The sequence below is a fragment of the Amorphotheca resinae genome (genome assembly GCF_003019875.1).
Source record: "Amorphotheca resinae ATCC 22711 unplaced genomic scaffold M430scaffold_4, whole genome shotgun sequence".
Taxonomy (NCBI): Eukaryota; Fungi; Ascomycota; class Leotiomycetes; order Helotiales; family Amorphothecaceae; genus Amorphotheca; species Amorphotheca resinae.
The window spans coordinates 1,814,345-1,840,735 of NW_020194474.1; the positions used below are offsets into that span (position 1 = coordinate 1,814,345).

The 26,391-nt window shown below is 44.5% G+C and overlaps 9 protein-coding genes across 9 annotated transcripts; 4 read left to right on the forward strand and 5 right to left on the reverse strand.

Annotated features, from left to right (window-relative positions):
- The first annotated feature begins 1,411 nt into the window (after nt 1-1,411).
- On the forward strand, nt 1,412-3,411 carry M430DRAFT_137731 (hypothetical protein). The gene is made up of 10 exons (XM_024862528.1): nt 1,412-1,463; nt 1,513-1,678; nt 1,732-1,857; nt 1,910-2,117; nt 2,167-2,348; nt 2,403-2,675; nt 2,722-2,775; nt 2,838-2,919; nt 2,969-3,099; nt 3,157-3,411. Exons 1-10 carry the CDS (start codon nt 1,458-1,460, stop codon nt 3,384-3,386), a joined length of 1,458 nt encoding a protein of 485 aa, XP_024722620.1. The 5' UTR covers nt 1,412-1,457; the 3' UTR covers nt 3,387-3,411.
- Nucleotides 3,412-3,774: 363 nt separating this feature from the next.
- On the forward strand, nt 3,775-4,691 carry M430DRAFT_118995 (hypothetical protein). The gene is made up of 2 exons (XM_024861729.1): nt 3,775-4,122; nt 4,183-4,691. Exons 1-2 carry the CDS (start codon nt 3,798-3,800, stop codon nt 4,548-4,550), a joined length of 693 nt encoding a protein of 230 aa, XP_024722621.1. The 5' UTR covers nt 3,775-3,797; the 3' UTR covers nt 4,551-4,691.
- An 8,260-nt stretch (nt 4,692-12,951) lies between these two features.
- Nucleotides 12,952-14,731, forward strand: M430DRAFT_98295 (hypothetical protein; the record flags this gene model as incomplete). The annotated part of the gene is made up of 6 exons (XM_024870112.1): nt 12,952-13,431; nt 13,491-13,752; nt 13,802-14,230; nt 14,279-14,385; nt 14,433-14,532; nt 14,592-14,731. The coding sequence occupies 6 exons, from the start codon at nt 12,952-12,954 to the stop codon at nt 14,729-14,731; spliced, it is 1,518 nt and encodes a 505-aa protein (XP_024722622.1).
- A 1,045-nt stretch (nt 14,732-15,776) lies between these two features.
- M430DRAFT_18014 (hypothetical protein) lies at nt 15,777-16,324 on the reverse strand (the record flags this gene model as incomplete). Its single annotated transcript, XM_024863780.1, has 2 exons — nt 15,777-16,130; nt 16,190-16,324. 2 exons carry the CDS (start codon nt 16,322-16,324, stop codon nt 15,777-15,779), a joined length of 489 nt encoding a protein of 162 aa, XP_024722623.1.
- A 526-nt stretch (nt 16,325-16,850) lies between these two features.
- M430DRAFT_18015 (hypothetical protein) lies at nt 16,851-17,986 on the reverse strand (the record flags this gene model as incomplete). Its single annotated transcript, XM_024863781.1, has 4 exons — nt 16,851-16,918; nt 16,970-17,096; nt 17,150-17,279; nt 17,328-17,986. 4 exons carry the CDS (start codon nt 17,984-17,986, stop codon nt 16,851-16,853), a joined length of 984 nt encoding a protein of 327 aa, XP_024722624.1.
- A 385-nt stretch (nt 17,987-18,371) lies between these two features.
- M430DRAFT_137739 (hypothetical protein) lies at nt 18,372-20,608 on the reverse strand. Its single transcript, XM_024862529.1, has 9 exons — nt 20,066-20,608; nt 19,998-20,015; nt 19,879-19,945; nt 19,772-19,832; nt 19,617-19,725; nt 19,468-19,570; nt 19,321-19,420; nt 18,694-19,275; nt 18,372-18,641 (listed from the first exon to the last, which is right to left on the reverse strand). Exons 1-9 carry the CDS (start codon nt 20,551-20,553, stop codon nt 18,565-18,567), a joined length of 1,605 nt encoding a protein of 534 aa, XP_024722625.1. The 5' UTR covers nt 20,554-20,608; the 3' UTR covers nt 18,372-18,564.
- Nucleotides 20,609-21,135: 527 nt separating this feature from the next.
- Nucleotides 21,136-22,376, reverse strand: M430DRAFT_65629 (hypothetical protein; the record flags this gene model as incomplete). Its single annotated transcript, XM_024869190.1, has 2 exons — nt 22,230-22,376; nt 21,136-22,177 (listed from the first exon to the last, which is right to left on the reverse strand). Exons 1-2 carry the CDS (start codon nt 22,268-22,270, stop codon nt 21,136-21,138), a joined length of 1,083 nt encoding a protein of 360 aa, XP_024722626.1. The 5' UTR covers nt 22,271-22,376.
- Nucleotides 22,377-22,996: 620 nt separating this feature from the next.
- M430DRAFT_226003 (hypothetical protein) lies at nt 22,997-23,862 on the forward strand. Its single transcript, XM_024864725.1, has one exon. It carries the CDS (start codon nt 23,260-23,262, stop codon nt 23,686-23,688), a length of 429 nt encoding a protein of 142 aa, XP_024722627.1. The 5' UTR covers nt 22,997-23,259; the 3' UTR covers nt 23,689-23,862.
- Nucleotides 23,863-24,573: 711 nt separating this feature from the next.
- M430DRAFT_34327 (hypothetical protein) lies at nt 24,574-26,367 on the reverse strand (the record flags this gene model as incomplete). The annotated part of the gene is made up of 2 exons (XM_024866527.1): nt 24,574-26,000; nt 26,057-26,367. 2 exons carry the CDS (start codon nt 26,362-26,364, stop codon nt 24,965-24,967), a joined length of 1,344 nt encoding a protein of 447 aa, XP_024722628.1. The 3' UTR covers nt 24,574-24,964.
- Nucleotides 26,368-26,391: the final 24 nt, after the last annotated feature.

Consider the following 26,391-nt stretch of genomic DNA (forward strand, 5'->3'; position numbering starts at 1 on the left):
CAAGAAGCGCGCGAGAAGAGGATTGCTGCCGTGGAGAAGGTCTAAAGAAAGAACCCGAGGATACCGGAGAGCCTTGTGGAGAAGAAGTTTAGGCCAACGCGCATGTGGTGTGGAAATAGAGAACAGATGGATCAGTGAAAGATGGCATGGTAATATTTCATTGGAGAATGTAGGAACATTTCTCAAATCTAGGACTAATATGAGTTAATCTAAAGAAGAGATGCAATAATCGTAGGTCCTCTGGGGCCCGTTCTGATTATACGTGAATGCCTACCACGGCTGAAGGGGTGCAAAAGTGGAGTTCGAAGACCTTACGGAGTAGGTACCTACCTATAGTACGATTATATCAAGTCTTTCCAAACAAGATCTCACGTGAAAAACTTGGGACTGTGCAAGTAGTCGATTGAGCATGCTGCTCTTCGAAGTTGACCTCCGAGTCACCATTTGCCACTCTAGTCATTCATACCTTAACCATCATCAACCGTCCCACCTACGAAAATAATGTCCAGCATCCAACTTTCTGTGAGAATGCGCGAGACCAGCTGCAAATGGTGCGAGCTGAACGCCGCCGTCCATATCTTCGAAAACGCACCTCTCTGCTCTGTATGCCCCTTGAAAGCGCTTGATGCCATCAAGCATCTCCGACTCTGCCCTCGACGCAAATCCCTCTTTCTTGATCCCGAGGAAGTGAGGGAGCTTCTCGGCGATCGTGGAGTGGCTCTGGTCTGTAAAGAATCTGGATATTACAAACCGTAGGATTTTCATCAATGTCAGTCTGTTACATGGGTATATATAAGGCACTATTGGTTCCGTTGGTGATACTCTGGCAACACAGAAGCAAAAGTCGATGATTATGTAATTCATGGATGGGATAAAGGGGGTCCCTTAGCCCCTTAGCCCCTTACCCCTTTATCGCTTAAACTGTCTAATGAGGATCGCCAACTTGGAAGTACCGGGTACAGCAAGCTTCTTGACCACGTGTAGATTGTCACATGATTTTGAAGTTCTAGGTAATCACCGTTTTTCTGCATCTCTTCCCCACAAGCTCCCCGGGGCATCAAAGTTATCCATGGAGCCATGCATATGGCTACGTGCATTCGGTATGACAAGGGAGAGCTGCAGAGTAGGCTTATTCATCACACGAGCCAGCCATGTCCTGTACACCAACTGCCATTTTAAGATTAGCTTTACGGTGCTCGCACGAAGCTCTGCAAGGCGTGATTCACGGTATCTAAGTCCTCTTTTCCCTTTCCATTAATCTCATTCCACTTCTCTCATTTTTCTGTGATACTCATTCTTCTCCACAAATGAAGTTAGGAATCCTATTTCCGGTCGTGTTTGCTGGCATTAGCCGGGCATTTGCTTCTCCCCTTGGGAAACTCAGCACAGTGAGATATCAGGATGGGCCACTTACGCGCAGGGAATCCGATCAATCTTATCCACCTAATACTATAGATATGCCCGTTAGTCTTAAATTCCTCACGTCTTCTGTTAGATCTAATAGTCATGTAGATTGATCATTTCCCCGAGAGCCCTCGCTACGCACCTCATACGAACGCAACTTTCAAGCAAAGATATTTCTTTGATTCGTCCTATTATAAGCCCGGAGGGCCAGTTTTTCTTTACATTGGTGGTGAAACTTCAGCCGAATCTAGGTTTTCTAACTTAAAAACAGGCAGTAAGTCCCTTTCAAGGCGTTGACTGGCCCTTTTTTCAATAATATTTTGGCAGTTATCCAGATCTTAATGCAGGCTACAAATGGCCTCGGAGTCATTCTGGAGAACCGTTATTATGGAAAAAGCTACCCTTTCAATACAAGTACGACAGATGAATTAGCTTATATGACGACGGAACAAAGTTTGTCAAGCCTACCAAAGTTGCCGTATTCTTTCTGATTCTCGTACTCCAGCCATTGCAGACAATGCCTACTTTGCTCAACATGCAGTGTTTCCGGGTGTTGAAGGAGATCTCACAGCACCAGGCACGCCTTGGATCCTGTATGGAGGAAGTCTGGCTGGTGCACAGACTGCATTCTCAGTAAAGACGTATGGAGACATTCTGTATGGAGGTATTGCTAGTAGTGGCACTATCCAGGCTGTATTGGGTTATCCTCAATGGTGAGTCAACCTAGATTTTCTCCTACGTCTGCTGATGTGCCTATGCAAGGTATGATCCAATTCAAAAATTTGGTCCTTCCGATTGCATTGCGAGCATAAATTCCATCATCGACAAAATGGACTTCCTGATTGCCTCCAAAAACGAGGAAGCAGTTCAGAAATTGAAGGCTATTTTTGGACTTGAAGCTTTGTCTGATAACAGAGACTTTGCAATGACTATAGCATTTCCACGTACGTCTCCTAGCACCCGCGTCTTTAGGTGTAGACACTGACAATGAATTCGAGTCGGAGGGCCAATGAACTACCCAACGAATACCTGGCAAGAACTCAATTGGTATTCTGGATATACCACCGACGACTTCTTTAACTTCTGTTCTAATGTGACCAATATTTTCGCACCGGAAAACGTAACATCTGTCGATTATATCCTGGCCGAATATACTAATGGCGAACCGTGGACCAATCTTGGTAACTACGCCAACTACGTCAAGAATACTCTATTACCACTTTGCGATGGCGTCGACATCGATAGCACGGCATGTTTCGGCACTCAGAATGGTTTGTATTTCTTTGCAATTTTCGGGTTTCACTGACAAGCTGCCAGCAACCTACTGGGCGGATCCCACAAACTCTGGGGGCCGCTCTTACTTATATTCCAGTACGTTTCCCTAATATTGACCCCCCTTTTTCTAAGGCAAAACACTAACTAGGATACATCAGCATGCACAGAGCAAGGAGCATACCAGGTCGCCCCTGAATATGGACCATCATTGGTGTCCCGGGTCTTGCAAGTTGACTATACGTAAGAACAGTGATAACCACTCCAGAATCATACTGAAAATAAAGCTTAGGCAACAATGGTGTAACTGGGCCTTTCCTCCCGGCAAGTATAATTCCATACCGCCCACCCCAGACCTAGACAGATACAACAAATACGGCGGCGTCAACCTCCGGGCTGACCGTCTTGCCTTCATTGATGGTGGTAAGTTCTTGTTCATTTTGTCTCATGTAAAGCTTAAGCATACTGAAAGATCCCTAGATTCCGACGTTTGGCTTGATCTTTGCTATCATTCAAACCTTGCCCCGCCCCGCCACTCATCCGACTTACACCCAGAATATCTAATTGCAGGCGGCGGTCACCATTGGGATAGTTATGGGATACTGGATCTCTCGGCTGAGCCTCAGTATATTCAACAGGCCCACTTGTGGGAGATTAGAACGGTCCAGAAGTGGCTTAAAAGCTGGAATTCAACGAAGGGTTTTCGATGAGTTCTTGCTCTGAAGTTGACGGGGGATTTAGACTATTTGATAATCAATCATCTAATGAATGAATGTGTTGAAAAGCTTCACTGCGAACTGCATAGGTGCGTTGGTTCCCTCGGACTTTCTGCTAGAGGGGTTTATTTCACGCATTATCTACCTGTCTTGGGGCCATACCCAGCTTCTATATAAAGATCATGGCCTCTTATATTGTGTGGTGCTCGTATACCAAATTATTACCAAGTAGATCTGAATTTGAAGGGTTTCTGAAAGGCAAAGGTCCTCCAGAGTCGATTACCCCGCTATCCCACTTACCGAATCAGGCTAGAAGGCTTCACTCCTATCTCCCTCCAATGGCAGAAGCAGAGCCTCTAACCATAGTGAAGCCAGACATCAGTATCGACAATCTTCTGGGCCAAGATGACAGCGCCCTTCACAGAACCAACGACAAATTACTGGCAGGAAATCCTCCCAGAAGGCCCAGATACCCCTCCACCATGGAAGTATGGTGTCCCAGCACGCTTACCCGACTCAAGAATCCTCGTCCTTCCAATCCGACCCCTGAATAATGCTGCTAATGATGCTGTCGCTTCTCTCCTCGTCAATCAAGCCTCGCTCGATGTAGTCGCAGAGCTGGGAAACTTCCTCGCAGAGCGTGTTCGCCCTTTCCAACCCGAGGTTATCATTGGGCTGCCAACCTTGGGCTTGAGTCTCGCTCCAATCGTTGCTCAAAAGCTGGGACTGAGTGAGCTTCGCTCTGATGAAAGTGTAACTACTATATACTGATGCCAAGTCAATTGATCAGAACGTTATGTCCCTTTAGGATATTCACGGAAGTTTTGGTACACGGACGATCTCTCGGCAGATGTTTCATCCATCACATCTCCCGGACTAGGTTTGAAGAAAGTCTATCTCGATCCGTATCAGCTGCCGTTGGTCAAAGGGAAAAAGGTCGTTATCATAGATGATGCTGTGAGTTCCGGCAGAACTCTTCAGGCGACTTGGGATATGCTGGAGAGGATTGGGTGTGATATTCAGGCGTGTGGGGTGGTTATGAAGCAGGGCTCAAAGTGGATGGGTGTTCTGGGTGAGGACAGGGTTTCCAAGCTGGTCTACGTGCTGGAAAGTCCACTGTTGCGAGCTGTAGACGGAGGATGGGATATCCGGCCGTGAAGTCGGAGACCTGGGGTTGGGACCTTGAATTTTCAGATGAAAAGATACTCGGACAGTTCCCTTGCCAGAGCATAACTCGCTGGTACGTGAAACCTCGATTCCAGAAACCGAATCAAATCAAAACGAAAGGCAAATCTGAACGACTTTTATTATCATTACAGACCACTTTCTCAATGTACCGATTGACAATGTCGAACAACATTCGGCGTCTGACGGCAACCAATGATTCGCTAAACTCGGACTTCGCCGATGTTTACCCCACATTTTGTAAAACTCGCATATGACCGGAAAACATTTCTACCTTATACTAGAAAATAGACCGAACTTTTGCCGAAAACAGGGGTATTTTTTTACATTCTTATTAGCCCGCTTCTTACCTTACTACCTTAGGCTCTACAACGCGCCTACGCGCTCTCTTACCTTCCTACCTCCCTACCTCCTACCTACTTATATATTTTTTATTTAACGCCTATCCTCCTCTTACCTCTTCCTTACTCTTTACAGATCCTTTTGTTTCGTCTGTTTTAATCCGCTCTCTCTTTACTACCTAGCTGTTCTACTTCTATTCGTAATAAAATCCCTTACGCTAACCCTTACGCTAACTCCTACGCTAACTCCTACACTAACTCCTATGCTAACTCTTACGCTAACTCTTACGCCGTCCTCTCTTATTTAGTACTAGACCTGTAACAAGCTCTGTCCTACTGTCGACTTTACTATTAATAAGAACAAGGCCTGTTACAAGAAGTGTTTTCGCTATAAGGTATATAGTTATAGCTTTTTATAGCGAAGCTAACCTTTTTATTACTATATAGGATCGCGTAGAGCAGACTGTACTTAAAGATCTTAATCCTAATACTAATAGGGCGCGCCTAACCTGTTAAACCGCTACCCGGCTAGCCTCTAAGGCCGAGCTTACAGATACCCCTACTCTAAAACGTACCTATAGACGCCCTTGTTAGGGTGTTGTTATTTAGCGTCTACCTTTACGACAGCTAGGACGCCCTTACTAGCCTCTAATAAAAGCTACTCTAGAGCGTAGAGGTTTTATAGTATACAAAGACCCTGTTTCTAGACTGTCTCTAAGTCTATAGGACGCTGTTATAACTAATATTCTATACTTACGGCTTTCTATAGACCTACAATCCTCTAAGTTCTACGACCTAAACTTTACGCTACTATTAGACTCTAAGCTCTAGCCTTACGACCCTTAACTCTCTCCTAATCTCTCTAATCCTTTCTTAACCCTATAGTCCCTAGTTATATACCTCTTATAACGGTCTAGTAGTAGTCTATAACCCTCTATACCTAAAGACAATCCTATACCTAGTAGACACCTAGTAGCGTTCTTGTCTTACTTTAACACTATAGTAGAGGCCTATAATTTAGGCTATATAACAGACGTCTGTTATTACTATTACGCTTTATAGTAGGTTAATAAGGGTATTTTATACTACCTTAATAGGGAGGTAGAGCTCTTATGTATTACAGACCTACTACGCTTTTTATAGAGGCTCTTAGATAAGACAGATACTTATAGCCAGGACTTTATAAGAAGTATATAAGTATATAACTTAGTACTTATACTTACCTCTTATAATTTTAAGAAAGACACCTGTTTTAATACTACTTAAGGTATCTACGTCTTTTCTATCTATAGTAAGCTTTACTACAGCTAGGGCCTGTTAGAGCCGCTACTAGGTAAAACCCCTACCTTTACCTAGCTATTTATTTACGACCCGGATTATGCTGACTCTATTTAGCTATAGAGGTTTATAGGTTTAAACCCTAAGGTCCTTTACGAGCTTTTAGAATAGCTTTATAACAATAATTATTTTGTAAAGCTATATAAGACAGCTAGTAAGCGGCTCTATAAATAGTAAGGTGATTTCTAGGTACTATTAAATCTATAAATACGGCTAGTTCTAGAGAAGGGTATAGACTATTATAGGTACAACCTACCTACTACTAGCGACAAGCTAGTAGCTATTATTACGCACGAAACAACAGAAGAAACACGCTATAATATCGTCCTTATAGTCTATAACTTAGGTAAGAACGGCCGCGCTATTTAGTAGATTAATCCTACGACTATAGCGTATATACCTCTTTACTACGTACTTCTCTTTCTATATAAGGACTATAGCTAGTACTATAGGTTAACTCTCTATAACTAGAACAGTACCTGTTAGTAGACCTGTCTATAATAGCGCTAGTACTATTAGTACTATCTTATAGCCTATAAACGCTAGTTTTTAATCCTTTACTACTCTAGACGCCTGTTTTAGTAATATTATATTAATAGTTACGTCTGTTATAAGTATACTAATCTCGACTAGATTAAACAGAACTAGCCTAAGATACAGGCTAATCTTTACTAGGGCTTAGTCGATATAATAATCTATAAGGATATTAGCCCTAACGAGCTTAGCCGTAAGATCGTCCTCTCGGCTACTTATATAAGTAGTAATAAGAGTATATAATAGTAGTTTTAGGATTTAATAGCTATCGTCTATTACTTTAGTAAGCCAACCCTTTTTATTACCTTTATAGTAAACCTAGACTAGCTAGAGATTAGGGAACAGCTATTATAAGGCTAGAGTACTAGTGATCAGCCTAATATAGTAGTCTGTATCTTCTGCTAGAAGGTTAATAAGCTATTAAAGGACGTCTATAAGGGTGTTTTTAGGCCTTATAGTACTTACGTATATACAATCAAGTACTAGAAACGCGGCCTACTATACATGTACCTGTTGTTGTTCCTTAGGGTACGTACAGATTACCTTACCCCTAATTAGATTAATTAAATCGTCTGTACTAAGCTTCTAGACCCTTTATAAGACCTAATAAGTAAGTTAGTAAGCGTCGTTACGGTTTAGATAGCCTATAGCCCTTATAAGAATAATAATCCTAATAGTCCTTACATATAGAGTACGACGCCTAATAGCCTAAAAAAGTACTTAAAGTACTTCTTAAAGGCTTTTACAAAACAGACAATTGTCTAAGAGGATTTGTACTCTAAATACTAACGCTAGGATAATAGGTATACGTTTATAGTCCTTAAACTAGGCTACCTTAGGGAGTAAGTAACCTGTAATAATCATTAGGTAGTCCCTTATAACCTGTACCTACTCTAGAAGTTCTACTATTATATTAACGTTAAGGTTTGTACAAGTATTACGGCTGTTAAGTATATGTATAAGTACGTTTATAAGGGTTTAGATTATACGACTATAGCTATTTTAGAATCTATAGACGAGATTATATAGTATATTTAGGCCTGTTACATAAGTACGATAGAGGCGTACTAGCGTTTGTTTAAGTTTAGGTATTACTAAGAGTACTTATACGTAGAGCGTTTAGCCTTATACCTAAAGGGTTAATAGCCTGTCTATTATAGTAAAGACTTAACCTCCTCTTAGTTAGCCGTAAGGGCTAAAACAGCTAAGACAACCTTAATAGGCTTCTTTAACTATAACACCTGTTATAATCTAGATCTAAAAAGACTGTACTAAGAGTTCCCTAACTACTACGTATAGTACAAGAAGCTAGGGTAGTAGCGCTTATAGTAAAAGGGGTAGGGTATTAGGCGTATATTCTACTATAGCCCTGTTATAAGTAAGCGTTACTACTTACGGCTCTTACTTACTGTTGTTCTTAGTCTGAAATCGTTTAAGGAGCTATACGATTTTAAGGGCAAAACCTACTTAACGTATTACGCTACGTATATAGTACGTAGGTTGTACAAGAGTGATTAGGAGTAGTTTTAATACTTTAATAAGGCTAAGGTCTTTACGTCTAGAAGTAGGTTATAGGCGCTTTTAGTGTTAGGTATCTGTTACAAGGCTATTACAGATCTAACAGCTCTATAGGATTAGTTTAAGGATGATCTATATAACGATCTACGCTACTAGCTTAGACAGGCGCTTACTAGCTCTTTTCCTTTCTTGTTACTTAATCCTTACTACGATTATAGACTGTTTCTAATAGAAAAGGGGCTTACGGATTAAGGTAAGTCTCTAGTAGGCGTACGGTTACCTAAAAACAAGTTTAATTAGTCTTAGGTAGAGGCCGTAACAAAACAAGAGTACGATCTTATAATAAAGGCGGCTCTAGTTAAAGAACGAGTACTACTATTAAACGTAAGCTAGAAGGAGTACTATAATTAGGTTGTTACAGCTATTTAAGATAGTCTAGAAACAGCCTACTTTTATCTCTAAGGCTCTAGTAGCACTAGTAAGACGTTCCTTTACTAGACTCTTTACTACTACTTCTAGGGCTTAGGTAAGACAGTTTTCTATATTACCTCTATAAGTATTATAGCCCTCTTGCTCCCGGGTAGCTATACCTCTTACTCTTTGTTTAAGATCCCTGTCTCTATCTATAAGACGTCTAGTAGTACAATAACTAAGACTTTACAAGCTAAAAAGCTCTTACAACAGGCTAATTTAATTATCTAGGATAAGGTTCTTATATAAAACAAGTACTGTTTTAAGGTAGTCTACTAGCTGTTTATAGACTTATAGGGTACTACAGATAACGTTCTCTTTAGTAGTATACTTGTTATCCTTAGTAGGGACTTTACTTAGATCCTCTTAGTCGTCTGTTACGGCTTACGGGCTAATATCGTTATAGTATCCCTTTAGAACACGTAGATCTAGCTATAGCTTAGGTAGTTATACTTACAGACTAATATACAGGTAAAGGACAGTCTATAAGATTAATAGTTTGTATAGTAGATTAGTAGCCTGCTGTACGACCCTACCCTTTATAGCTAGGTAACAATACCCTTATATATCTCTTAGCCTTAGACTATACGTAAGCTTATTAACTCTGTTTACTTACAGGCTTTATTAGAGTAGGCTATTATAGACCTTACTGTCTTTTATAGTTAGGCGATCCTGTCTGCCCTAAACAAGACTATAATAGAGCTAAATCACTTAGTCTTTAGCCTGTTTAATCCTAAAGGCGAGTTATAGACTTATGTAGTAGTTAACTTAGTAGACGTAAACGATACTAATCTAGACGTTATAGTACTACTAGTTAAGTACTTATAGAGTATCGATCTCCTGTCGTTACCCTTATTAACCCTAAAACTTAAGGAAGGCACTCTAATTATAGTGTTATAAAACCTATGCCCTTAGGAGAGGCTGTATAACAGGTCGCGGATAGTCGTTACTAGGCTATAACAGTACTATATTAAGGCCTAGTTTATTAGTAGTAACTTTAACAGGTAGTTATAGACGATCTCTTACATTAAGTTGTCGTCTACTAAAGAGGATTCTCTTTCTTTTACCCTAATCTATAAGTAGTTTCTAGTCTGTCTAAGTTTTGCTATAACGATTAACAAGTCTTAAAGGTAGTCGTTTTTACGGATTAGGCTAGATTTATAGTTCCTTGTTTTCTCTTACAGTTAGTTCTATATAGCCGTCTTCTAGGTTACGTCTATAGTAGGCCTGTCTGTTCTTTTACTAGAAAGAGTAAGTACTACTACTAATGTCGTCTACCTAGAGGTGTTACAGGATATTAATCTAATAAAGTAATCCTTTACGGTTTAATAGCGTACGGCGTTAGCTATATACTTATAGCGTTATCTATTTTTATAATACTATATATATTATATACTATATATTGTTCTTCTATAAGTATTATATCTATACTTTATAGTCTGTTTTTACTGTTTATAAGCGTTAGAGAGGTTTTAGGTATATACTTTAGTATAATTATTCTAGTTCTATTATATAACCCTTATAAGGGTGCCCTTTACAGGACTTAGTAGTCTATAAACTATACCTCTACTCTTTCTCTTTGTTATCGTCGTCCTTATCCTTTACCTTAGCTTAGGCTAGGACAGTAAGCTTAAGCTAGATTTCGGCCTAGTAGCCTACGATTTTAGCCCGGCCTAGGGTTTAGGCTTTGTTAAGAAGTTAGGTAAAGTAGCTATATAGTATAAGTAGTACTCTAATAGTACTAGTACTAGGGACGGTAGAAATAGGGCCGCAAGGGCTAGGGCTATAGTAAGGACAAGGGCTAGTAGTAAGGTAGGTAGTAAGTACGTATACTAGGGCCGGGGCTAGTAGGAAGGTAGTAGCTATTACTAGTTAGTTATAAACTTATAATTAGGATGTTATAAGGCGTTACTATTAGTGGCTAAGGTAATAGTAGAGAGGGCTACTATATATAGTAAGTTTTTTGTCTATATATAATAAGGGTAGTACACTTATAGTAACGTAAGGGACAAGGGCCTAAGGCCGGGGCTAGGGCTACTAGGGCCGTAAGCATAGCTCCTAAGGCCTATACTAGTAAGACAGGTAGTATAACAGGCGGGCTAAGGGGTATAGGCGCGGCCGTAAATACGGCGTTAATAGTAGATATAAGGGCGGCAGATAGCGTAGGTACAAAAGTCTAGCCTACGGCCTGTTAGTTATAGTATACCCTAAATCTGCCCTGTTAAGTTAACTTATAGAGGGAGTAACAGATCCCCTTACTACTATAGTAGTAATTCGTACAGCTCTAACTTAGCCGTCTAGGTACTATAATACACTCTATCTATAGGCCGGCACTATTTTAACAATAGCTATAGCCTAGAAGGTTTACCTAACCTACGATATAGGCAAGCTCTACCTTTAGGTTACTAGCCCGGTTTTAGTTTAGCGGGTTACGGCCTAGACAAAGAGTTACCGGCCGCTATAGTACTATAGTAGCGAGGGCTGTTATAGCGTAAGTAGCGTTCTAAGGAAGGAGGGGAAGGGTAATAGCCCTAACAGACAGGTTAGTATTAAGGTACGCTCTATATTTAGGGTCTTTAGCTAACTTATAGGGCGGTAAGGGCGGCGGCTATAGTAGTAGTAAGGGCGATAGCCCTAATAGACAGGTTAGTATTACTATACGCTCTATATTTAGGGTCTTTAGCTAACTTATAGGGTAGCGGTAGTAGTAAGGGCTAGGGTAATAGCGGCCGTAACGCTAGCTAGAAACACGGCTTTAAAGCCAGGAGGAGAGGAGCTAAGGACCGAGCTAGCCTAACTATTAACAGGCCGTTAGCTACGTATATAGTAGTCTATTATAGCTAGAGGTAGGTAGTTACTTACGTACTAGTAGAGGGGTTACTATTATAGGCGAGGGAGGTTAGTGGCCTATTAGATCCGTTAGTCTCCTTACTCCCTAGATCTAAGGGTTAACTTACTATAAGCCTCTACGAATTATAGTACCCTTAGCGGGCGTAAGAAAGTCCTTCTCGAATCTATCTATCTAAAAACAGTCTGTAAGGTTAAGAATAACAGGCCGTAAGTAGGGCTATATACTAACTTTGTCTTTAGTGTTATAGTTATAGTTAAAGTTAGAGTTGTAGTTATAGTTAAAGTTAAAGTTAGAGTTAGAGTTAGTAGTAGGTAAGATAAAGGATCGTTAAGATCGAGTTTCTATATAGCTAACTACTACTATTGTCTCTTTTAACAGTAACAAAGAGATTAATTAAGCCCCTTATAGCTAATAAGAGTACTCTATCCGTAAGTAGCGATTTTGATATCACGTGCCGTTACTATTGTCGTCTACAGGTAATAAGGGGCTTAATTGTTCTGTACTATACTTACTAATCAAATATTTTTAGGTCACGTGACTAAGCATTGCACCCACGCGAGCGAAGCGAGCCATTGCATCCTAGTCCCAAATATCGTGGCCTTCAACTTTCGTCTCAGGAATGGTGTCATCTGCGAGCAGGCAATCCGCTACGATGCCCTCCCTTGAGAGCTCGATCAGTCCCAACTCCTGAATTCCGCCAGGCTTGGCGTGTAGACGTATTCTACAATGACTTCAAGGAGCAAGACGGGGTGGTGAGTCCTCAAAGTGGCTCTGGATGTCTGCCCTTCCCCTCCCACTAACCTCACTTCCTGGTTCCTAGTCAGTTTTGCCGTATTAAACACTTGAGGTGTAAGCACACAAAGCCTCCTATATTCACATATATACGGGGAACCCGTTTTCAATACAGATGTTAATCACTTGAACTTCCAGGTGATCAGGATCTTCCAGCTTGCGGTCGTTGCAAGGCTGCTGGAATTGCATGCATCAAGGGTTACACGTACAAGTTTTGTTATTGTACAGATTCCCTCTATTGCAGTCGACGAGTTGGTTCTGATATTTGAAGATGATTTCGCGAAAGATCAGAAGTGGCTGTCCACACCAAGTGATTGTAAGTTCTGACCACTGATCTGACTGGCCGGTGTCTGTGGATATCCGCTCGTTCGCATCTCTTCATGAGTGACTTCTCTGTACTTCATATTCTCTGGATACATTGAAAATCATACCATTTGCCCAATTTCTCGAAAAGACTAAGCAATCCATCTGCTACTCAAAACTGTCTATAGACTCCCCAGTTCCATGTTGACTTGCTGCAGTGACTTTCATGGATGAGACAAACGATGTTGCCAGCTTCTATGATAGCGAACCTCGTCCTGAACGTCTCATTCCCCGGCCAGAGGGAAGGTCCAAGGATCAATCCATTCCCCGTGAATATGAAGGCCAACAGTTATTATCTCAAGTCGGGCTTCGATCATCATCAGAAGGGACGCAAAGTTCTACTTGTTTGGCCTCTCAAAGAACCAGTTCTGCCGGCAAGCCTTCTACTGAGCTCATTCTCTTCTCCCAACCCTTGCAACCACAAGCTCCGGGTCAATCATTGCCATCCTTTGATCATCCATTAACTATCGAAGAACTGATAGACCAGGGAGCAGCAGGATCCTCACATCCATCCAGTTCTGAAGAATATGTACATAATCAACTACATTCATTACCACCAATATATTCCAACACCCCTGTTTGGCCTCTGACCGACCCGTCAGAGGCTCTTCTATTGCGCCACTTTGTGCAGAATCTTGCAATTTGGGTACGACGAACTCTCGCCTCCTTTGGAGTTGGCTAAGAATGCCTGCTGATTCAACATAGCTGGACCTCTGCGACCCAAAGCAACATTTCCAGATCGATGTTCCTCAAAGAGCCGGGACATGTCGGATTTTGCTGAACGCAATCTTTGCGTTATCCGCGAGACACTTGAATCGAATCGGTAACTACGATTCGTTTGCATCGAATCGGTATCATCAGGAGTGTCTCAAGTTTCTGATTCCCATGCTGAATGATACTGCCACTATATCGGATGAAAGCCTTTTTGCGGCGACTATTATCTTACGTGTGCTTGAAGAAATTGACAGTAAGTAATCGAATAGTCCTATTCGAATAAAAGCTAAGGCATCGTTCAGTGCCGGAAACAGAATCCCAGGGCCACCTTCTTGGAATCCAGGTCTTTGTTGGTGCTCGAGACCCGTACGCCATGGGTGGTGGGTTGGGCGAGGCCGCTTTTTGGGTAGGTCTACGCCAGGAGATCTACAGCGCAATGATGAATCATAAATCCATCCAGCTCAATCTCGAGCATTGCATAGTCGACCGTTCTATTAAACCAGCCAGCGATTACGCATGGGCCAATCGAGCAGTTGTTCACTGTGCCGACGTATTGAATTGCTGTTTTGGCGAACAGGGAGTTCTGACTGTGCGGTGGAGAGACCTCTCGGAGTATAATGAGCAATGGAAAAAAGCAAAGCCGTCTTCCTTCACGCCCGTATATTATCGAAAGCCGGATCGTGAGAAGAGAGAAGTGTTTCCGGAGATTTGGTATTTCCAGGCTTGTCATAGTAAGTTTTAGTCTGAGGCCAGAATAACCTTGCTCACTATCAAGTTAGTAATTGGCATCCAGCATCATCTACTTGCACAGATGATTCTTGCAATCTTTGATCCTAAGCTCCCTCGAGTAGGAGGTAATCGAAGTGCCGCTGTCCGAGAGATGGAGGTACACTGCCCATCCCGTTCTTGTGAAATTATACTAACATCTCGCAGACTCAAGTACAATGCAGTCTCAGAGAGTTATGCGGTATTGGACTATACAACAGATGGACCCCACCGGGAATATTCACCGCTTCGATGGGCATTGCAATATGTGAGTGTCGAATTGATAGGGTACTCATTTAAATGGTCTTGGCTAAAAACCTGTCATAGGTGGCGATCGCTGCTCTGAACGAATAGAACAAGAAGCTTTGCTTGACGTTCTGATCAAAACAGAGAAGGATCACGCACGTCCTACAGCAGCAATCCAACATCAGATGAAAGAATCTTGGGGTTGGACCTCGAAAGGTTGAACTATGTGATCATACGGTCTGATACGTCGTTGGTTCAACTTACAATTATTGTCAAGAAGTGGACGATGACCTAGTATTCACCGGCTCTGCGAAGTTGAGATACCGACTCTAAGGAAGAAAGCTACTCTGAATGGTTGTTTCAACAGATTTGCTTATCGATACTTGACTGGCATCTGTCTGTTTTCTAGGCTTTAAAGTCTACTACGATGGTCTTTGCAGTGAGGTTACCAATTTCAAAATCGAACTAAGATCCCATAGATGGCTTGAGAATCTCACATCCGGGCCCTGATGAGCAATTCCGGGTATCTTGGGAAGGAGGAAAAAGAGTCATATGTCCAGCATATTGGACTACAATAGTCATTCTGATCGGCAGCTTGTATATCATCCCAATATCCAACGCAGAATGGATATAGCTTCGCTGATTTTCGACTTCCCCCTCCTGGTCACCTTCGGGCTACTCAACTGAAGGTCTGTAGTACGAACTTATGCTGAGCTTACACTCTATAAATTTGGTGCTTATTAGCTTTCGGGACATAAGAAGAGTGTCAGGGCCGATCATCAGAATCTTGGAGGCGCGTTACTATACGCGGAGGGAGGTTGGAAAAGGGGTATTGACGTCGACTGCGAGGGCATCGGATCTCTGAACGCTCTCTGGCTACCAAGAGGGCAGGAACGTTAGCAGTAAGAAATGGAGACGGAGAGACTGGCCCGGACTTCTATTTAAGTGGACTTGAAGCAATGAATTATCATTTAAGTGACTTCCGGATCTGCTCTTCAGACAGTGAGGTAGGTAGAATAGGAAGAAAACGAACAGCTCGTCCGATAGCTTTGAGTCTGATTGAATAGTACATTCAATAAGAGATAAGAAGCAAATTAAGAAAAGAACTGTCATTCATAGCCGATTCCTGTTCACATACCTTGTTCCCGCACCCACATATCTTTCGAACAGTAACCCTCCTACCCATTCCAGCCTCACAAAAACTCCAATTCATGTACCAAGGAAACAATCATCCTAGGGATCCGCTACGACTCCCCCTCATGCACTCTAATTTCCCCCCTTCACCTCACTCTTCACACCCGCCAGCCCCTCCCCACCCTTCGTAACCACCGCCTTCTTCCCACTCGGCAGCCCGACCTCCGTGTTCCCTCTCACGCTCACAGGGAAAACATTATACACCCATCTAGCGATCAAAAAGCTACTCACGGCCCACACCCAGAGCGCGATGCCGAGAGACACGGTTACGAAGAGGGTCGGGATGAGGAGGAGCAGCGCGATGCCGGTCCAGAAGAGGGAGAAGAGGAGAGCGGTGATGAGGGAGAGCGCGAGCGTGCCCGCGACGAAGGAGAAGAAGAGGAGGAGCGGCGTCAGGGAGAGGAGGAATTGGATGCTGAGGAAGGCCTGGTTTTTGAAATTAGCTTGGCTTGGATATTGAGGTGTTGGTGAGGAAGGGGACGGACTGCGAGGATGGGTTGCTCGTGGGCGAAGGTCGTGATGTTGGTATAGAATTGCTGGCGCGTCTCGGGCTTGATGACCATGTTGAGAAGCGATTGCGCCCGAGTGATAACGCCGGATGGCAGATCTCGAATGCCCATTTTGTAAGGAATATAGGAGTTTCAATTGGTATGGTATGGAGTTGGGAGGAAATTATGTGGGCAGCATTGCTTGTATTTGCTGGATTCACAGCTACGAGAGCGAGATGAGCTCCAGATGCTGTGCGGGAGGGGAGGAGCGCGGTATGACGACGATCACGTGATATGTACCTATTTCGTTGGGGGAAGGGAGACATTAATCTTTCTCTAGATATATTGACATATTGGACTCATCGCCTATAGATCAGGGTGAGGATTCAGTTCAATTCAAAAAGAGGATACAAACGTTTCGGATTTCTGTACAGATGAAGAAGTTATTTTGATGTATCTCATCAATCTCGAAATGCATTTGGATATGGGGGCAAAGGTCGCGGCAGAGATGGCAGACAGGGACTGGATTGAATCATTTCTCATTAAAGTCTAGGTAAAGAGCTGTACAAAGCCACGGCCTTCTTCAGTTATCGAGAGCGAGTTAATAGCTACCAAGGCAACTTCTTCCCCATTGCTTCGGACTTCCAGAATGTACTCGTCATCGATGTATAATCTCATCTATCCATACTTTGACCTTCTCCGCCATGCTTTCGCTTTCGCTATGTCCTAAGTTCTTTTAGTTAGCAGTCCAATTATCATTCATAAGAAGAAACTCACGAATACAAAAGCCATGATCTATACCATTCTCATCAATCAACATAATCGGCTTCGACGATAGCTTCCCCTCTTCCCTTCCTCTCGAAGCGATCAATGCGTCCCGAGTATGATCTGCGACCCAGTGGTCCTAGAATATTCATCAGCTAGAACCCAAATTCCTTGTCTGGTACAAAAACGTACATTTTCCCCGAAATAGAAGACGAGTTTCGGAATGTCCACGACACTTCCGGCATCTTCATGCTCGATGCCCCAGATATCCTCGTCCCACTTATCCTCCGTAATGGTTTCCATCTCGTCCTTAGCCAAGTGTCTAGATGATGATTAACTTCTGTTCAAACGAAACAGGAGAAAAACTCACAAGGCTTGCCAGATACCCATCCGGCTCCTCAAGAACCGCATCGTCACTTCCGTAGCATCCTGCGGCATCCCCACCACGACATGAACCAACCACCTCAATGCTGGGTCAGGAACCGGCCAAAGAAGAGCCTTCGCAGCGAGGCTTGCTCCCCGCGGAAAGCCCCAGATGCGGAAGAGAGCGCTGAACTTCGCTCCGTTTGGACTTTTAGCGATGTGGGTAACGGTGGGGAAAAGCAGGATGCCGCCTTTGACATTGCAACGGGAGGATTTTCGGAGACGCTGCAGCATCTCGAGAATGATATAGCCACCAACCGAATGGCCGACTAGAATAATGCTATCGTAAACTTGGCCTTGCCGTGGTCCGCTTGGGATGCATTGATCTTCGAGACATTGCAGCCGACTCTCAATTTGCCCCTCCAAGCTATGAGGCAATCCCGTGGTCTTTGAAGGAGTGTCATTGTCTTCAAACCCTGCCAGCGATTGGCCGAAAATGTGAAATACGCCTGTTTCTGACTTCTTCTCGGATAAGAGTTCATGGAGAGTCCGGAGGAAGGTATCGTAGTAGGAAATGAGACCCGGGTTCCCGGTTACGAGGAAAATGAGGTGATAGGAAGCGGCTGGATTCTCGTGACTGGGGGCGAATGAGATTCTGGAAGACATGTTGGCCTGTAGGAATGCAGTCTATCAGCCGTATGCTGTTCCGGACTGAGGTGATGGAGGCCATCGCGTCGCATTGGCGGGGATAAACACGGCAACCACAGACCCACAAGCCGACCCGCCTTTTCATGTCGTCCTTACCTCTGTAATAAAGCTCAGGGAAGGGGAGAGTGAACACTCGAGGAGTGGAAATGTTTCTACTCTGTGCTCTTGCAGAACGAAGATGCTTCAAACAGAAAATGTGTATGGTTACAATATGTGGGGGCGTTTAGCCAGCATCCGGGACGAACCTAGGAGGCACACAACTGGCCCCCTTTTATGGATTATCGTCATTAATCGGGTGGTTGGTTGGTAGGGCTGACCGCTAGGGTCGATGCGGGTTTGTAATGGGGGAATCTCGTACAGTATCTGTGGACCTAGATACTGTACATCTATTCTGGGGCTCTATTTGTACAATTTACGAACCAAATTCTAATCAGGTATCTTATACACTCATTTTTGAGGATATACGTTCATAGCATACATCGCTTCGTCTTCTCCCAAATCAACAAAGTTACCAATTCAGTTAGCTGATCTTTCTCTCAAAGGAACTGCCTCATTGCCTTCTCCCTTCCGAGAACCGTGTTCCGCCACCTCGATATGAAATCGTCGCGATTTACTACCCAAATTAGCTCCGAAACATGTTCCCGGGGTGGATGCACAGGACTTACTGTAAGCACCGCACATCCTTCTCTTCCCCGTAAATTGACTCCTCCCATGCAGCACTCTCCAATTATCAAAAATTAACGGCCGACCAGGCTTCAATTGCGTCCAATACTGCATACTTTCACTCTTCAAAATCTCATCAAATTTCCTTGCGGCCTTGTACCACCTGTCGGCCACAGGAATGTGATTGTTAAAGGCCGGAACCCAACCTCTATCGGCGTTGTTCCACCTTATCTGGAGCAAGTTAAAGATGGTGTCCGGGCCATCCTCGACTTTCAAATTCAGGACGGGGAATCGCCGTGACGGGGTTATCGTGATGCCTGGATTGCCAGACGCGTGCCAGACGACCGGCGTTGTTGCAAGTATTTTGTAATCTCTCGGGGACTCCTTAAGCAGGCGGTTGGCGGCGTTGAAGCCGTCGATGAGCACAGTTTCTCCGCCACTACCTTCCGTGTGCGAGAGCAGGTGAAACATTTGGAGCCCGGCCGGGTCGGTGAAGTAGGTTGTATCGGTATGAGGACTGAGAGCAAGGTCAGTGTAGGCTGTATCTTTCATTGTGAGGTCGGATGTAAAGTCGTAGAATCCACCTTGGAACGTCAGTATATTCCTGCCATGGAGAAGGGAATTGTTACCGTAGTGTGTTTCGCGAATGAAGGCGATGCGCTCGATCAACTCTTTTGTTTTCTCAGGTGATACAGGGCAATCATCTACATAACAGAACCCGTACTTTCGCTGCTGGAGTTTAGCTCATCATCTTGTTATCCAAGGAGGGGTCGTACAATAAGTGCGGTCCATTCCGCCACCCCATCCTCACTTGCCATTATTTCGTCGTAAGGAACTGATGGTTCCATATATTTTATTCGTTCCGACCAAAGAGCATGACTATTACTGTGAGAAAGGGTTAAATGTACGGGTAATAGAAGCTCACTCTGGGATCTTCGGTGCCCGCACCTGTCCTCCACTTCGGATGGACCGCTTCTTAATCCACTCCCACGGATATAGACTAACATGATCAGAACTAATCCCATCGTAGTCCCCTATAGTAAGTCAGCAAGACTAGGCTATGAAATGGGTTTGACGCACATGTTACTCGAAGGCCTTCTGGCTCAGTCACCACCTCCTTCGGCATGACCTGGGGTGAAAGCTGCATCATGTCAGACCTTGAAATTAGACATTCGCAAGAAACATACCTCAAAAGTATCAAAAGATCTCTGCAGGGTGTCCGGATTCACACATTTGTTACACCGGCAGTGGTCCCTGGAGGATCGTTAGTCACGTGATTTGAGCTGGATCTTCTCCCCTGATCTACCTTAGCCAGAGGTTCGGCCTACTCCCGTATTAGCTTCGATCAAAACCCGTGAGGACTATCAGACTCACATATTGAACAGTTTGTCACCCTTGGAAGTGTAGATATAGACCGGAATACCCCACTCCCCCCACGTCCGTCTTCCTTCATCATCGAATTTATCCTCTGGCGAAATACCCCGCTTCAAATGACCTCCGACCTCATAACCTTCGCCCAGTAGAGGATGAACCGGAGAGTCTGGTGGTCTAGTTCCTGGTTTGACTGATATGTGGCGGTACTCCCGAGGGAGAGGATTTACTTGACGTCCCTCCCGTTTGCGGTTGTAGGGCCATTTTTCTGCTCGTGGCAAGTCATGTGCATAGCGCAGATTCTCATCTCCTCTCCCAGGGCGCCTGTCAAGTTCTTGTTCCTCGGCGGTCGAGTCGAATATTCGAGATGGATGATGGTCAATTTCTGCGCTGGACGGCTCCCCCGTTGATGCAAACCGTTTGATGACGGCTGGGGTAATTCTACGCCCCTGGAAAGAACGAATAGCGCGCATGTTCATCATCGTGGCCATATATGAAGGTGACAGATGCTTGTAGGAGAAGCTGTCTGACAATATGGAGCTGTTCAGTCACGAGATGAGGTTCTGAAGAGACCATGCGGCACTACCGTAAGCGGCCTAGTTTATATAAGGTAATTGCCGGCTCGGCCCCTCGGCCCTACAGCGCAAAACAATTGAACGTGCATCAGGTACGGTTTCTATACCTATCTTACACATACACGATATGAATGCGTATTAAAAGTATCTAGGACATCTTCCCTTGATTAAGTAGTAACAGACACAGTCAAAAGGCTTGTGCCATGAATTTTATTACTGTACTCGGCTTGTTTTGATCTTGCTCTTCTGATCTTCCAGAGGTTATTGCTCTTATTGCTCTTCTACTACTTCCAAACTGAAGTTACTCTGGATACAGAACTTAGAATTTGAAGAATCGGGTTAGTAGCTAATTGTAGAGCACATATCAAGTGAAGCACCAAAGTTGAAAGCCAGCAACGAGCGAGCCGATGATTGCCCCTTTTACTCTCAACAACTGACATCTTGTTAGAAGCTACTTTATAAGCCCGGAAATGTGGTATCAGATCTATTTACTCAAAGTTACAACTTCACTGTCTTCCCAGTCCGCGCGCTCTCCTTCGCCGCCTCAATAATCTTCAACACATCTCTAGCTTCGCTCGCCTTGACGGGCACAGCGGCCGCTCCGCCCCCCTCGATTGCCTTCTTGAACCCTTCATAGAGAGTAGCATATGTTAGCGGTTCCACGTTCTTATGCTTCCTTCCAACAGGCTTGCCGTCCTCATATACCACCAAGTTCCCTGATGCCGCATCACTCTCGATGCCGAATCCACTATCCCCAGGTTTCAGGCCAGCCTTCAATTGATCTTCTTGTACATCCAAGTGATACTTTTTGAAACTGCCTTTGGAACCTCGAACCCAGTATCTCAACTGTTCAGTTTCGACGCAGAGCACTCCCGCTTTGGCAGTCACCAGCGGTCCATCATTTCCATAACTCAGTAACACAGTTATAGAATCCGGTTCCTGGAAACCATCGTTCCTCTGATTCGCAAAAACTCCCACCACGCTCTGTGGCATACCGAACAACACATACGCCTGATCGATTAAATGTGTCCCGAGATCATAAATCACTCCTCCGGCTTGATCCATGCCCAGCGTCCCCTTCCAGGTAGCTGGCCGCTCTGGTTTATAGCGATCGAAATGCGTCTCGAATTCCACTACGCGACCCAGTTTATCTTCCTTGATCAGCTGCTGCACAGTCAGGAAATCCGTATCCCATCGTCGATTCTGGTATACGCAAATCAGCTTCCCAGTCTTCTCGGAAATATCAATGAGTTGTTGCGCTTCGGCAGATGTGGGGACGAAAGGCTTCTCGACAAGTGCGTGCTTGCCGGACTCGAGGGCAGATTTCGTGAAGTGGAAGTGGGTGTCGGGCGTAGTGGTGATTACGATAATGTCGATTGAGGGGTCGGCGAACATTTCGTCAGCGGAGTGGTATATCTTCGCGGAGGGGTGGTCTTTGGCAGCATCGTCGTTGGGCTTGGGGGTTCGCTGGACAATAGAGTGAAGGTTGAAGCTTGGCGTGACTTGAATCAGGGGGATATGGAAGACCTTGGCGGACATGCTGAGAGGGAATCAGAGGGGACTTGAGTGAAGAGGGGTATGGAGAGACGTACCCATAGCCTATGACGCCCACGTTGTAGGTCTTGCTGGCCATAGTGAAAGATTTGGGAAGTGGATATCGAGCAATTCAGAAGGATTAAGGTAATGACTGAATTAGAGAAGAAAGAAAGAAGAAGAGAGCGGGGGAGGGGTAAGAAATGTGTCCACTTACCTCGACCTACCTCGTTGCATACATCCCCACCAGGAACCTCAAAACCATAAGTAATACCACCGGAATAACTCCGTGCCGGGATCACTTGGCATCACGTGATTGGTCACTCTGGCTTAGGTAATCTTCGTTTAACTTTACTCCGGGGATAGCGTACGGGAGCTGAAATTCAACCTCGTACAAGTCCCTACTGTCCAGGATTTGAAGGAAGGCCGAAGCGCTCAGTGAGGTCTTTTATAAGCCGAGACTAAGTAAGTATATACCATCCGGAGAATGGTCACAACGAATGGCACTCGTACGGTAGGTATAGGTTGTCTCTGTCTTAGCAGGTGGCACACAACTAGAGGAGATGTCAAAAGCAGAGTCCGTCGACGAGCGAGGGGACGAAATCACACGCAGCGATATTCCCAACTCAACGCTGGAGGTGGTGTATTTACAGATTGCAGATGTCATCCTGCAACTTTCAGAACTTGATTTCGATTGGATAGGTATTAGGCTCATTGTCCGTCGATATCGATGATACTTGGACCTTGGTCGATCGGTTTGGGACCTCTTACATTCAACATGAACAAATCGGCAAAGCGTGGAGATACGTAGGTGGAGCCACGAGTTTACTTAACCACTGCCAACTATCTACTTGATATTGCGGAACAAAACATTTTTCATCTCGAAAGGAAACGGAATAGCATTAGTAGTACAGCAGATCCTCGACTGAAGTATCCAGCTCGCTATCTGATCCGTGCCATCACATCTGATTTCGTATCACGGAGGTACAACTGAGGTCCCTTCAAATTTTTCTGCTGCGACGATTTCTGGCCGGGGAATATCCTCGTAGATGATGATTCCTTCAAGATAACCGGCATCATCGATTGCGAATGGTGCCATGCCGGACCTTGTCAATTTACATATGCCCCGCCCCGCTGGCTGTTGCTGAAGGATCCAGCCTATTGGAAATTTATTCAGACAAGGAACATACTCTGAACGTTTACATCCCGAAGCTTGAGCCGTTTTTACTTGTTTTAGAAGACCAGGAGCAGGAGCATTTCCGTCGGAGCCTACCACGCCTTCAACGGGGTCCGAGTCTATCAGAATTGATGCGCCGGTCCATGACAGACATGCCTTTCTTGTCCAACAAGGCAGCTAGGAACAGCTACGCCTTGAATCGAATCCACTGGTCGCGGCTTGATTCATTTTGCTTTGGTCCTGTACGCGACCGGGCCGAGAGGTCCGACTACTTCTGCCATGCAGATGTCAACGAGGACTTGAATTCATTTCTTGATCGAAAAGTGGAGCATCTTTGTTGATACAAGTTGGAGTTAAGGTTGGACAGGACTGAGGAGTCTGAAAGGGAGAATGTTTAAGATCATTATGAACTTATAACAATGGGCCAGACCTTGATCCAAGTCAGTTACTATCATATGGAGGAAGCTGATGTTGCGATAGAAAATCCCCAAACTGAGATCCAAGAGATCGTAGCCGTCGTAGCTCCATGTTCATTCGAGTAGCAATTTCCGTCACGGTCGTAACGACTTCAGTCCATAGAATTGTATGACGACAATCACAGCGGTGGGAGGGTCATTGACCTGAAGCGTCGCGCCACTCCTCTGTTTTTACATCAGCCTGCTCGATGACGGCGGGGGAGATCTCTGATGAGGATTTATATTTGGGAGATGTTGAGACTCGAGAGACTGGCAGAGAATGAAGGTACAGAGGAAAGGTAAGAGGAACGGGTCTAGAAAGCTGTGCAACGTATGCTGACCTAGCCACCAACATTGGGAAGCTTTTTTTTGTTTTTGTCAAAGTGTCCAGGGGAAAGCTCACGGTACGCATAATGAGGTAAGTGACCATCCAGGGAAAAGTCACAATTTGTCTCGATGGCAGTCCTGTAATATTTTTCAACATCAGCCTCCAGTGACTTGCGAGACCAGCAATGCCAAGAAGGAATGAGTGGCTCTCAATGTGAAAATTTCAGTTCCTATCTCCCGACCTTGTGGCATTTTCTGAGGCGATTTCGCAAGCATATACCGGGATAAGACCATCGTTTAGGCTAATCAGGGGCTGCCCCGGGAACAACCCGCAGGCTCGGCTCGGCCCGGCCCTGAAGGTTCAGCCTTCCCTAACGTCATTGAGATGTGGTCCGCGGATCATCATTCTCTACCCATGTTTTGAATATTACTGCACCTATAAAGGGCCATAGAAGGAGCAGGAAGTATATTACATTATAGGCACCAATAAAGGACCGCGTTATCGGTAGCTTGCCAATTCCAGAATGAACAAGAGAAAGATGATCCGCAAAGAAAATCTATTAGGTTTCCAGCACATACATGCTCTAGTATCCTATGCAGCTATGCAGCCTATGCTTATAGGTCTTTCAGTAACGCCTACATCCAATATCCGCCCTAATTCATTAACAATCGTTCATAATAACAGCTGTGACCTGTCAGTAATACCCGAGGCTTCCCTCTCTACGAGTCCCCCGCTCTTGACTAACGACTAGACAAGCGGTCGGATGAAAAGATCAGAAGACCCAACAGTGTCGACAGCTAAATTGGGTCGTGCTCAAAAGTCATGGGAAGCGGCTCAGGATCCATGAAAAGGCTCCGGAGTGCGTAGGCCGCTTAGCTTCATTCTCTCAATCCAAGAGGCGACTATCCCCATCATCGAATGACTCGAATCATTGGCATGCAAAATGTGGGAGGACAGAGCGAAGTGGAAAAGTCCATCGAATCCATAGAACGACCCAGCTGCCTCTGAAAACCAATATCTCCCAGATGATAACCCAGTTTTCATAATATCTGAAAGCCTCATATCTGGAAATGCAGACCGATGTTCCTGGAAACGCCGATCCTCCTGCCTCTCGAAGATCTTCACAAACTGCTCATAGCGAGATTTGAACCGTCTCAACCTGTCCGCATCCCGTACAATCACGTCGCCGCATACTATACCACTGAGCCATACAGGTGGACCAATAGCCTGTATAGGCCTGATCGAGGTCCACTCCAGGTCCAAGATAGCTGTAACAGAGCCGCTTTCATTGACCAAGATGTTCTGAGGGCTCAAATCTCCTAAAAACAAAACGAACGGGCCATTATCCCAGCGATTGTCCACAAAGTTTCTCATAGCCCTTTTAAAATCTACCCTGTTCGTAAATTTGAAATCCCACTCTTCTTTGCTCTCAATGTTATTCCGTTGATGGACAAGCATACTCATCTGAAGATCCGCAAGCGAGCTGAAATATTCGGTGGCTTTTCCAAACGTTCGATGTGGAGGAATTGCCGAAGATATGCTTACGCCATCCAGCTCAACGTTATTGAACTCCAACATTAACGGTCGCGTCAAGTTCACGATGTCGGGCTCCCCATCCTCCTGTAGTGCAATAGAACCAATTCTTTGAAAGGGATGATTCCATAGTTCAAGAAGTATATCCGACAAGCTAGAGTATAATGTTTCGATCCGTTCCTCTGACCATTGTGACAATTGTGATAAATCTCTGGCCAGTATGTCTCCTTCGGCGTGTTCCATAATCATGAAGTGATCACCTCCAGGGTGCGGGCCGTTCGAGAGGCCATAAGCAACGAGTCGAGGAATAGGAATGGCAACATTAGCAGATAAATATCTGTGTTGTGGTCAGCTTTACAGGCATTTAGCTAGTTACTGACGTAGTATACTTACTTCATAGTGGCTACCTCTGATCTAAATTTCTCATCTAACAAATCCCCACCGTGTTCTCCCGGAATTGGAACCCGCAAAACCCATTTTTTCGTCCTCTCGTTAGCTGATGTTATGTCGAAGAAGATGCAGATGTGGAAGCCGCCTATAATTGTCCTGGTCATGGCGCAAAGGTCGTCACGAGCGCAGACTGACCGGACTAGCTCAATTGCATAGCCATGTACCCGTTCTCGAAACGCATCTTTATTGGGCTTGTGGCGAGCTGCCTCGCTGCGAAATTGCTCATTGAAATCGAGATAGTATTTCGGCATCTGATCGCAATGGTTGGTGTAAGTATA

What these genes read in the sequence shown, in the direction of transcription:
- M430DRAFT_137731 (XM_024862528.1), top strand. An exon ending in GTCTTGCAAGTTGACTATAC is followed by an intron (nt 2,920 to 2,968) that starts GTAAGAACAGTG and finishes AATAAAGCTTAG; the next exon opens with GCAACAATGGTGTAACTGGG. An exon ending in TCTTGCCTTCATTGATGGTG is followed by an intron (nt 3,100 to 3,156) that starts GTAAGTTCTTGT and finishes AAAGATCCCTAG; the next exon opens with ATTCCGACGTTTGGCTTGAT.
- M430DRAFT_118995 (XM_024861729.1), top strand. Translation starts at nt 3,798, where the DNA reads ATGACAGCGCCCTTCACAGAACCAACGACAAATTACTGGCAGGAAATC. An exon ending in TGCTCAAAAGCTGGGACTGA is followed by an intron (nt 4,123 to 4,182) that starts GTGAGCTTCGCT and finishes TCAATTGATCAG; the next exon opens with AACGTTATGTCCCTTTAGGA.
- M430DRAFT_226003 (XM_024864725.1), top strand. Translation starts at nt 23,260, where the DNA reads ATGGTGCCATGCCGGACCTTGTCAATTTACATATGCCCCGCCCCGCTG.
- M430DRAFT_137739 (XM_024862529.1), bottom strand. Translation starts at nt 20,553, where the DNA reads ATGGCCACGATGATGAACATGCGCGCTATTCGTTCTTTCCAGGGGCGT. An exon ending in CATTCGCGAAACACACTACG is followed by an intron (nt 19,276 to 19,320) that starts GTAACAATTCCC and finishes TGACGTTCCAAG; the next exon opens with GTGGATTCTACGACTTTACA. An exon ending in AAGGATGTGCGGTGCTTACA is followed by an intron (nt 18,642 to 18,693) that starts GTAAGTCCTGTG and finishes TAATTTGGGTAG; the next exon opens with TAAATCGCGACGATTTCATA.